At 36.5% G+C, this 12,463-nt stretch overlaps 1 protein-coding gene across 9 annotated transcripts in view; it reads left to right on the top strand.

Moving 5' to 3' along the window:
- Nucleotides 1-10,268, top strand: part of NTF3 (neurotrophin 3) — a 49,289-nt gene extending 39,021 nt beyond the window's left edge. For 4 of the 9 annotated variants that reach the window (XM_072400338.1, XM_072400331.1, XM_072400339.1 and 1 more), the window contains one exon: nt 8,669-10,268. In XM_072400338.1, the coding sequence (XP_072256439.1) occupies nt 8,690-9,481 (792 nt within the window). In that variant the 5' untranslated portion in view covers nt 8,669-8,689 and the 3' untranslated portion in view covers nt 9,482-10,268. Of the gene's footprint in view, nt 1-3,134; nt 3,269-3,621; nt 6,000-8,668 lie in introns of those variants that run through there. The other 5 variants (XM_072400333.1, XM_072400336.1, XM_072400334.1 and 2 more) reach the window with 3 other exon arrangements.
- The last annotated feature ends 2,195 nt before the right edge of the window (nt 10,269-12,463 follow it).

Raw genomic sequence — 12,463 nt, 5'->3', positions numbered from 1 at the left:
CTTTTTTTCAAATTGTTTTGCAAAATTTGTTTAGACTGCAACATATGTCTTGGAAAATTTTTTGAGCAGTCACCCCTGCAGTTCAACCATTGCAAATCAGTCATAAAGTAAAACAGCCAATCAGCTGAATATATAAATAAAAATTAAAAGTAAAAACCTAATAACATATAAATGTTTTTATTCTAATCAGCCACTTTTGTGATTCTCAACCTTATACCCAAAGGTGGAGCTTTAAATAGTCACTCTAGTACTCCCTCCTGCCAGGGCTTAGTTGTCCCCTTTTCTCAGGCTGATCATGTAAACTTCAGATACTCCATTCTTTATGGGATATTTTTTTAGTTGCAAGTGGTCCTCAATGATGCTGAGATCAGTGTTGATGTGCCATCAACCGATAAACCTTTGACAGTGAGTGCAGAGCATTGTAATGGTGTGCTACAATCACAGGACATCTTTGAACTAAGGGCATCAGGTGACAAAAATAATTACTGTGAGTGCAAAAAAAATCCTAGAACTGGGATTTAAAGCGAACCTTATCACCATATTTTATTACAGCATGCTGTTAATACCTAAAGGATAATGCAGCCTGGCAGGTTTTTGGTGCATCGCTGGTGAAATTCAATCACTGTAATGGTATCAAAAACTGTAGGCCATTTTTCTTTAGCCAACCAATCAGATTTGGTTTTCATCTACAGTATTTCTAGAGCAAGTTAGTTCTGACATCATCTGACTGGTAGCGAGAGGCACGGTTACAACTTTCCTCTACATTTTGCACACGAGGCCCACTGGTTTCTATTACTTGTGATTTCCTGTGGTTTTCAACTATGTATTATTATAGTCACAGTTATTTATTTTTGTTCCTGTGGGATAAAACACACACCAGCAATCTGGATGAAGCGGAATCCACTATAAATTGTTCAGATTATTCGTATTAATTGACTGTTCAAAGTTATGTTGTTGACATTAGCATGATTCCAACAATAAGCAGACCCAGATACCAATCCCAGAGATTTATATTCTGTGTAGACATACTGGAGGTTGACAATGTTTTCCTGCTTTAAACAGCCAATCATGGCCGAAGAATGAAAAAATAAAGTCATATAATGAGATGATCAAGGTAAATACAGCATAAGGTGCATATAAAGGCAATTCTGTTGTTCTTTTTGGTATTGCATAGTTGGGTAAATTATGACCCTCTGTTGTTGTTGCGTTTGTCACCTTTGGGGAGAGTTACCCCTTTACTTGTCCTGGTGACAGCTGTCATCTGAACTGATAATAAAATGCAGTGCTGAAATGCAAGAAAATATAATTTTGAATGGTACCCTAATATAAACGGAACTCAGCTCCAATGCACTTTGTGAAAAAAAGGGTGAGTATAAGGGTTAAATATTGGATAAATATAAGGTGGCACTTGATGCGGTGGTAACTGTTTAAAAGGAAAATTGCTCTACTTTGCGAGATTTCCTTATTTATCCCGTTGCATCTCCCAGAGAGGAGAAGGAAAATCTCCCCAAAAAAGCAAAGTATATCCAGTCAGGGCTTTTACCTTTTCACTTCTCAATCCAAAACACTAAATCCGTCCTACTACTATTTGTTTTAAGCCAGCTTTACTCCTATGTGTTGTGATAGTGTGCAGTATAACATGCCTTAACAAGCATTTCTGCAATGTACAGTAATGCATATGGTAGAGTGTGTTGTGGTGTGCCATGGGATGACAACATCCATGTGTGGTATGTGTGTTTTTAAAGCTTTTTTGAAGTAATTTCAAAGGTAACCCCACAGTTACATATATTTATCTTTTCTTTACTTGGAGGCTGCTCCTCCATTCTTATGCAGAAGCAAGGAGAAGACAACCTGTGTAAGGATCATGTGTGTCAACATTCATCAGCACTGTCATGTGGGAGGAAGGGCAGACAAGAATAAAACCGAAAAAAACCCTGCTTTGCTTCTTTGCTCTGGTTTTATCCAGGAAAATGGATATCATTATCTGTTCTCATTTACACTTCACTTCACTGCTCACACTGCTCAGAGCAGTGGTTTGCTGCCAGTGGAGCAAAGCAGAGTGATTGGAAGAGATTGTGTGATTTTTATTGGTCACATAACCAAGCTATTCTCCAATCACAGATCTCTTTGTGCTACATTTCAGCAGGTAAAGCCACATGGAACTGGCTTTTTTAATACATAGGCCCTCATGGAGGTCTGTCAACCTGCACCAGCTTCAGAGTCTTGAACCTGGTACGAAGAAAAAAACTATAAAGCAAACTATGGTGGTTTATACAGAGCCATTCGGTTGCATCATAAATATGCCCATAAGTGTGTGTGTGTGTTTTAATAGTAAAATAGTTTTATATGGTGTTGGGGTAAGGCATGTTTGCCCTGTTTTCAGATAAAAGTATCAGCTAGTTATCATTTACTATAGTAGGTATTTCATTTCTGGCACAGGCCCTTAGGATATTTATATTGTAATAGAAGAAGATTAACCTATATATAACGTCAGCATTTTTTAAAATTTGGATATAATTTTTTGGATATTTTTATTTGGAATTTTTTTCTTCCCATTGGGAAGATTTCCGTGCCATTTGCCATTCAAATAGAAAGATCTCCATTTTTTTTCTATATCCAGTGGGAGATTTTAAGTTAAGTGTTAAAGTGTTTAAGTTTAGATTTGCCATAATTTCCAGTCCTGTTGACAATAGTTTGGGGGTTTAGATATGCTGTAAATCAGCAGTCGCCAACCTTTTCGGTTCCACTCTGGGTGTCACTCAAAGGGGGAGGAACCTCACCCAGTGTGACGCCATTATGACATAACCCCGCCCCACAGATCTGAGCCTGCAATGGAAGGGTAGGCGGGTTGTGTGCAGGAACACAACCTGCCCACTTCCCTGAGCCTAGGAACTGCACGGGGGACGTGGTCTGCAGCTCTGGCCGGTGCGTCCCCCCAGGCGTGGTCCTTTCCCTGACCAGAGCCGCAGACCCCCAAAATTTTCTCGCAGGCCACAGGTTGGCGACCGCTGCTTTAAATTGTCCTTTGCTTGGTTACAAGTTTCAGCTGTTTCTATTTGTTCCTGATTGATAGATCTGATGTACCCAATAAAGTAAACTGCAGGCTGGTCTGTTTTTCTTTTTTCTTTTTACAGCAGCCGTGAAGGGGAACAAAACAGTGGAACTGAGGGTGGACACTAAGCAGGCCTTATGTGCTATCACATGTTCTCCCCGTGTTTGCGTGGGTTTCCTCCAGGTATTCTGGTTTCCACAACCCAAAAACATGCTGGTAGGTTGATAGGCAACTGGTCTGAGAGTGTGTGTTTGTATGACTATGGAAGGGGCTTTTGTATTAATCAGGGACAAATGTGAAAATGCACTGTAATATGTTAGCACTATAATAGTACAATAGTGGGAGGAAAAAATCATGTGAAAAAAACTGTATATACATATATAATTCTAAATAGATAATAGAGCATTAGTTAAAAGAAAAATATACATTTATTTTTTTCAAAGTCAACAATGTGTTATTTGTTTTCAATTGTTTTACCTCAGTGGAATTTTAGGACAGCGCTGTCTCAGTAGATTTTCATTCAGAGCTGTATAAAATTAATTTGTTTACAAAGCAGAATAATGTGTTTTTTTTGTGATAGTGGTCCATGTCTTTATTCTGGGCCCAGCCCATACTCTCACTCGTTATAATATCACAGTATATATAACAGTCTTCCACATGGCACGCTGTGTCCTCTTCTAACTGCAGAAAGGCGGAAGGTCCTCTATAATGCAGAGAGCAGGGCTGATGTGATAATGTAGGTGCAGCTCTCTGTATCATCAGATTATGAATAATGGTAGCCATTACACCCCTGAGGAGTCAGGCCCATGTTGCCTATATTCACAGTATTGTTCTCACTCCTCGGGGTTGGGTGACAGTTGTCTAGTTACTGAGGACATATATGGTGGAAAAACGTATTACAGGGGCCACTGTGTGCTGAAGGTGGACATCAGGTCAGTCCCTGCTTATGTAAGTGTTGATGGCACAAGTTTTTCTCTCCCACTGTCAGCCATTATTTTGCCTTTGTCTCTCTGTATATTTACATACAAAAGAAGAACTCTGAATTTTCTATATTTTATATATTTTTTTTTATTTTATATTTTATTTTTTCAAGCTGACAACTAGACAGGAAAGTCATTTTTCAGATTCACATAACCTTCATTGAGGTCAGGTATGCCACTATGTACCAGAGCCAAACTGTGTTAACAAGTAGGTGACTACTGTGTGTAGCTAGTAGCACACCTGACAACACTTTGACATAAAACACTTTAAAATGACGTTGTACTAACAAGCACAGTTTAATTATAAGGAATCATTCCCCTTCACAAACTGATATGATATGATATGCTATAATGGCTATGAGAGCAGCAGAAGAACATATTTGTAAATGGAAAAATTTCAAAAATATGACATATCTTACTCTGGCTTTTTCCCATTATGTCTAAACAATAGTCCCAATACTTACAGCAAATTCTTGGGAATTATGAGGCTCTCAAATCTCACAAGAATCTATCATCTTGATAGATTTGGGATTCTCTGCATTCCCCTCATCTTGTCAGATCCCATCAGAAGGATAACATTGAGGTAACCATGTGCTGCAAGTTGGGCCAAAAAATAGATCGTTTTACAGGCCATTTATTTAATAAACAACCTTTCCAGAAGAGTATTTGTACATTTAACAAGTTTTTTTTTACCTGTTAAAGCTGTCACTTACACACTGAAGTATTGCCTTTTTTTCTTCTCCAGCTGCTACACAAAAGGTTACATAGGGAGGGAGGAGCTGGGCCAGCATAGGAAGCAATTGGACACTCACCGAAAAAAAGTGATGCATAGTGCAAATAGGGAGAAAGGCTTGTGCTAGATTGCTTGTTGTTGCCTTTTCCTAAACTTTATATAAAGATTTTGCCTATGTATGTAAGGCAGACCAGAGTTGTTTAAAAGTTAGAATAGAGAATAAAGCTGAACTCCAAGTAGATATATAAAAAAACATCATAATAAATAAAATTATAGTAATCCTATTTATTTTACATTATATAAACTTATTTGTTCTGTTGTAAAATGTATATCAATCATTTAAATAAATCCATAATAGTTTTATGTAAAGTATTACATACCTGACACTTGAAAGTATTACGTTTCATACAAATTACCATGCTTACATGTAACATATAATGAAAGAGAAATGCTTTTTATAAAATGTAACACTTCAGAATATTACACTGTAATCAGTTTGTTTATATTAGAATGATCAGATCTGCATATAAAACCCCTTTATTTTCCCTTTATGCCTGTGATCTCCCCATTTATCAGCAGAACACTTGTAGTCTCAATTAGAAGGCTGTCTTAATTACATGTCCATTTGGTGCACCTGGATACTGGAAATGGTGGTGGTAATCTCATTACTGGAAGCCAGGGGCTTTATTGGTGTAGTGACCCGTCTCACTCTTTAAAAGGCTCATACAGCCAGGCTAGCCTTTAATTCTTACTTCTAAACAGGAAACTGTTACAGTGGAACCAGGATTTATATGAACATTCTATACATCTCGATTGGGAGCCAAAGTCATTCTTGTAAAACTCTACACCCACTAATTGTTTTAATGCATGTGGATCAACAGTTATTGGGACACTAACCTCAAAAGTCTACATTTCCTAAAGCAACTCTGAAGCTATAAGTGACCCTTGATGTAAAATTCTGCTTTATATATCAGCACCACCATTAACTTCTGTAGGAGTGACTCCATTCATCAGGATCTCTGGGAATGCTGAGCACAAAATCCCATGTCAGTTTTTTTTTCATTAATGAAAATTTAGACCATTCATTTCAGAAATATTCGTTCCATAATTAATTTGTTAAATGCATTTAACATATTTTATGTTGTTTACCTGTAAAAGCCTAACTTTTCGTGAGTTTGCATTGCAGTGATACACAACAGAGGCCTTAAAGAGGAACTAAATGTATTGGTGGATGGTGAGTTTCTGCCAGATCCAGCAAGTGTGCACAGTTGATTAAGGTGCATGCTTACCCATGTATAGCCAACTTGCAGCAACGACACGTGAAGGCTGGAAACCCACCTTGCACTACGATTTCAAAAGATTTGCAGTTTGATAAGACAACTTGAACACATTTTTTGATTTTAACTATCATAAAGTGTATCTATGGGAAGAAAAACATATTTTTACATTTCCCATATTTTGCAAATACAAAAAGTTACCCGTTGATCAGTTCCATGGGGACCAGAGGTAATCTGGATAGGAGTGACAACACTGTTTGGGATTTCAGTGCTGCACATAGTTGTCAGCTCATACAGGTAGTTAAATGAATGTCCAGCAGGTTAGTGGTTATTGGGATATTGTATTTCAGAGTCAAAGCATAGAAAATGTTTATATGGAAATATGTTTTTGCCTAGACCTACACTTTTTATTTGTTTGCAAAGTTTGAGAAACTTTTCAAAGCTGTCCTGTTGCAGAATAATGCACTCGCAGTCTCACGTCTTGTACATGCCCATCTGTGATCAGACTTCAATGACAGTCCTTGTAAGCTGGTCCAAGAACACCCTGTGGACCTAATTACTAAAGCCTCTGTCTCATGTGAACACCACCGGCAAAGCCTTGACTGAAGGCCTCAGTTGAAATGAGGACAATGCAGGCAAGAGAATCATGTATTCTGATTTGAACCAGAGTGTTTTGCAAAATCTTCATATCTGCAATTGCTGGGTTGCTATATTAAGCTTTGGCTCCTTTGGGGAAGCTGAACAATTTCAAAACTCCAATGTCACATTTTATCTCAGTCATTGAAGTTGCGGCAAATGTTGACATTCGTTAAGCCGGCTAACGTTTCTCTTTGTTTCATAAATATCCAAGGCCATTTAGGCAGCAAATTAAATTGTAAACAGGGATCATAGAGTTGCACAATACTTGGAAATGAGCCATGTGTGTTTTAGGGAACTTTACATCAGAAACCACAGATGGAATTTGAAGTGGTAAAACTGAAATCTATTTCTTTTTTGGTTAATGCTACCTATGGGAACTTTTATACTTCAAAAGGATAAGTACATATTTGATTTGAAAAGACCTTGGTAAGAAGTTAGTCATTTTTAAAAGTCATGGAAACAAAAAGACTTTGTACTAACAACCCTAGCAACCTTTAATTTCATTTAAGGTCAAGGTGAAACTTCTTATTATAGTGGCAGGGCATAAAAATATAACTATGCAGTTTAAAAGGTACTAGAATAAGACTCAGAGCAACACCTAATGTAACAGGTCTGGTCTGACATGCCCCCTCTCCAAGATTCAGTCCTTCCCCCTCCACTCCCCATAGAACAGAAACAAAACATGAAATATTGTTCCTATACTGAGGTCATTTGTAGGGGCTTATTAACAAAAGCAGAACCATGGTAAGTTAGCTTTATACATAAATACTATGGCACAATTTCACATTTACTTTTCATATGCTTAAAGACATTTACCTCTTGGTAGTTGTAATGTAGTGGATGTGCACTGTCACTGTCACTGTCACATTCAGGACAAAATGTCTAATCCCCCTACTAGACCTTCCACCATTCGCACCAGCTGTGTAACTTCATGAGCCAAGTGAAACACATTGCACAGTAAATTTCTCTTTGGTTAAAGAAATCCCCTCTTAGACAACTGTCACCAGAATAATTGCTCTTAGTGGATGATAACTTAGTGGTGGATTTTCCCTTTTTCTGCCCAGGCGATAGTGTTCATAAGGAGTGACCACGTTTACTTTTGTCTTTATATATATTCTAATGCCTTGCCAAAAAAGATTCAGGAACAGTCTATTTAGTGGCAGAAAGCAGAATGTTTTTTTCCTTTTCCAAACCATAATTTAGACCTTAAGATGAATACAAAAGCCAGAATGTACCACAACATGAAATATCTCTCTGTTTCTGGTATAGCCACCTAAAAGAGATACTTAAGTATAATGTGTTTATTAAAAGGATTATCCAGGTTTATGAGAACCAAACTTAGCCTTGGGGTTGGGGGAACGAAAAATATGATACTTGTGGAATACTATCCTTTTGTGTTACAATAACACATGGTTTATTTGTCATGTCTTAATTTTCACACTTAATATTATTGTATCAAATCTTTTCTTTTCCCAGGAAAGCATCAAACTGTGTTCACTTACTTTCCAGATTTTTAATTAGTTTTAGCCTTCATCTTATTCCCAACAATCATTACTGATGGCTAGTGAAGTTCAGACAAGCTGCATGTTAGGGGTTTTGCTGCCAATGTAATTTAAATAATTCAATTAAGCTTACATTTAATTCATTCCTAATGAACCTTAAACTATATCTAAACCCGGGAACAAAGATGTAATAAACATAGTGGCCTATTTTATCCTTTATTGGTGTGGCTGCATTAGTTCTTTTTCTTCTTCACTTGTCCTGTCATAGGTTAATAATTTTCACTCTAAAGTGTCTATGGAGGAGCAGTGTTGCCAGAGGTTGTTCAGATTTTATTTGTGCATGGTTGTTATAAAACAGTGACATAATAGGTGGGAAAGCCAGAATAAAGAGGCTAGCCTTATACTTTGAATATTGAATTTGAACTATTTTATTGCCAGGCAAGATACAACTAAATCCTGATTTTAAATATCTCTTTTTCTTTTAGATCTTACAGGTGAATAAGGTGATGTCCATCCTGTTCTGTGTGATGTTTCTTCCTTATCTTTGTGGCATTCACGCTACCACCATGGATAAGAGGAATTTGCCCGAAAACTCAATGAATTCTTTTTTTATAAAACTCATGCAAGCTGACCTTGTAAAAAATAAAGCTTCCAAGCAGGTGGCCAATGACAAGGGAAGCCACCAGCAAAATACAATACCAAAAGCAGAAATCCTTGATTTAGATATGGTTGAAGACAGCCTCGAAAGTGGGAAATCAGACTTTATTCCTGTTGCTTCATTGGAAGCAGAACTATTTAAGCATCAGCGACAGAGACGTTATAATTCCCCACGTGTTCTGTTGAGTGGCAACTTACCAATGGAACCTCCACCCTTGTATCTAATGGATGACTTTGTAGGACACTCTCTGTCAACGAACAGGACGTCAAGGAGGAAAAGGTACGCAGAGCACAGGAGTCACCGGGGAGAATTTTCTGTGTGTGACAGCGAGAGCTTATGGGTAACAGACAAGTCGAATGCCATTGACATTCGGGGGCACCAAGTAACTGTTTTGGGGGAAATTAAGTCTGGCAATTCACCGGTTAAGCAATATTTTTATGAGACGCGATGTAAGGATGCAAGGCCGGTCAAAAATGGATGCCGAGGCATTGATGACAAACACTGGAATTCTCAATGTAAAACATCCCAAACTTATGTCCGGGCATTGACTTCTGAAAACAACAAACTGGTGGGATGGAGGTGGATCAGGATAGACACATCTTGCGTTTGCGCATTATCGAGGAAAATTGGGAGAACATAACTTCAACTTTTCACTATATAAATTATTACTTTAAATTATATAATATGCATGTAGCATATAAATGTTTATATTGTTTATATATTATAAGATGTTCTTATTTATTAAATTCAGCAAACTTATATAAGCTTTATCTCCCCTCCAAACAGATACAAAGGTCTGTGCCTTCTGTCTGGGCATTTCTTAAAAAAATACACTTCTGATTCCACTGCAAGCAGTATCTTTGACCCAACAACTCTATGTCAGTATTTGTCATACAGTATTTTCTTTGCCAGTGACTGTCTTTTCAGACTTTTCAAATTCAACTATATAAAAGATGTATAAATTGTATGCACATTATATTCAATTTCAATATATTTTAACTTGATAATTAAAAAAAAGTAATAGTAAAAAGAAAATACAAGTTCCATTGCAAAACAAATTATAAGATTCCAGTGATGTTATACATTACTTATTTTGCTCCTTTGTATATACTTAAGATTTTGTTTTATCTACATAGACTTTTTATAATTTGTGATTTCTAAAAAAATTGTGCATTTTTAGCCCGAGATAAATACTATTGTTGATAAAATTTGTTATTAAGTGGGTCACGTTACTGCCAAGCTTTACTACCTTAGAAGAAAAAAAGAATAAACAGTACATATATGTGAAAATGATCCTAGAATAAGATGTTGAATTTGCCTCAGTACATATTAGGAGCATATTCTTAAAATATTATTTCTGGGCTTTTAGATTTGAAATTGTCATTTGGACTGTACTTTTAAATATGCATAAAATGGTTATTTTGCAATTCTGCCTTGACATTTTTGCAACAGATGTCTACAAAAGCATGGTGGTTGTTCAAGGTTTTAATCACACTGGATGCATTGGAAAACACAAGCAAGAACATGTTTCTTTGTGGGTGGTGATTAGATATTTTTTGATAGATCCAATAGATCCAACTGATTTGAATAGAAAAAGATGCCTTATAAAAGGAAACCGTTAGCATCTGATTTTTTTTCCTGCTCCTATTAAATAACATTTTTATGTCTTATGCCTTTCGCTACCTGATGGATAGTGAAAAGAGAAACAATGCAGCACAACTAATTGATAGTGAAAGAGAAATTACTGATGAGTGCATCTCCCTGTCATTCTAAAGTCTACTCCTGCCAGAATGCTCCCTGTCAACACATGCATTGACTGGCATCTTGTGCTGCTACTCCATTATCTAGTCTGTGCATTGGACAAAGACTAAAAAAACAGACACAATCAAACGTAGGTACTTTCACTGCTTGCATTTTAAAAATAAATCTAACAATGAAATAATAGATACATAGCTGCAATAATTTATGTCTTTTATATGTGCCTAGAGTTTATCTTTAATGTAATGCCCTTGTGTGTGAATAGGCTCTAGTACACAGATGTTTAGGTAGCTGACACTAATTAATATTAAATGCAAAAGTTCTACTACACCTGTTAAAAACACAGGAAACACAAAGGGCTTTATTTATAAAACTGGGAATCACACATTCCCCTAAACATTTCCTCGTCGGAATCTTTCAGATCCATATGTTTCAGTGGCGGTAATTGATTCCAACCAGGGTGTGCATGAGAGAAAGTTATATTCCCTATTTTATAAATAGAGCCCACATTAGTTCACAAACCATGAAACAAACTAAAGAGACAACTGTACTGATAAAGTGTGTAACCTAAAGGTATATATATATATATATATATGTGTGTGTATATATATATATATATATATGTATATATATATAGTAAAACCACATATATTTTTTTTATTTTTATATAAAAATTGACAAATTCCAGTAGTAACCCAGGGTTTTTCTTCTCTAGTAATATTCAAGTATTTTGCTAAAAGACAAAAGAACTGCTTAAAAAAACCCTAAAAAAAGATATTTTTTTTTTACCTGCCAAAGAATTTATATTTTTGTCATTGACAGTCCTGAAATGTATTAAGCCATGTCAGAGACAGTATAACCAAGTTGGCATGCAGTTAAGCAACACACTTTGTCACCTACCATACCTCCTATGTGACTGGACATTGACACAAGGAACAGCAGTAAACAGGAGTTATATTTCTCCTACTTTTAGCATGTTCTTGGCAGAAGTACTTTGCAGAAGATTACAAGAGGGTAAATTCAGGAAAAGATTCAGTTCATTACAATTGTTGCATTTGAAAGTACTTAATTATGTGTGTAATTATTTTTCTAATGAATACATTTTATTTATACATTTTATTACATACCTCCACTAGAATTAAGGGTTATCTACATTTACTATGTGCTTTTTTGGCTTTTTTTTTTTAGATCAGTTTGAGATCTGTGAGTTTTTTCATATATTCATGTGAGCACTTCTTGAGCTGCTTTTCTGCATCTTTGTTCTGATGGCTTATTTAAGGGAAGAAGCAGTTCTGAAAAGAAACCTTGTGTACATAGTCCTGAATTCACCAGGGAAAGTCACACTGAGTGAGTTCATAGCAACTTCTCGTTCCAACACCAGGAAAACTCTGGGACCAGGACTACCCTACTTGTTTACATCTAGGGTATTGTGAAGAGATTTTGTTACCTAATTCTTTGCTCCAGTAGACTTCCCTTCCAAGAGACTGGTTCTATAAAGCCAATCCACTGGACCCCTAAAGCCTCTTTTACACTTTGTGCAGTGGTTGCAGGCTCTAAAGTCATCCCCTACAATGCTGGATCAATATTCCTGCATTGTGAGTGAGGGTACCGAGAGCCTACAACCCGAGCTTCAGAGGGAAAAGGAGAGCACGGTTTGTTGGGTATGTGAGGAGAAAGGTGGGGAAAAGTCTTACTCTTTTGGGGATTCTAGACCAAAACAAGCATTTAACTAATTGGTAGATTTTCTATTCCTGATCAGCAGTCTACACATTTTTAAAAATCTGTTCAAAGCTTAAACATTCTGTTGTTGCTTTTGATATGGAAACTTATTTTTTAATGATAACAATTTACTTGAAATTAAATT

This window comes from Pyxicephalus adspersus, chromosome 2 (genome assembly GCF_032062135.1).
Source record: "Pyxicephalus adspersus chromosome 2, UCB_Pads_2.0, whole genome shotgun sequence".
Lineage (NCBI taxonomy): Eukaryota > Metazoa > Chordata > Amphibia > Anura > Pyxicephalidae > Pyxicephalus > Pyxicephalus adspersus.
Note: the sequence above shows the minus strand (reverse complement) of the source record. Positions and strands in the feature narration are given on the sequence as shown.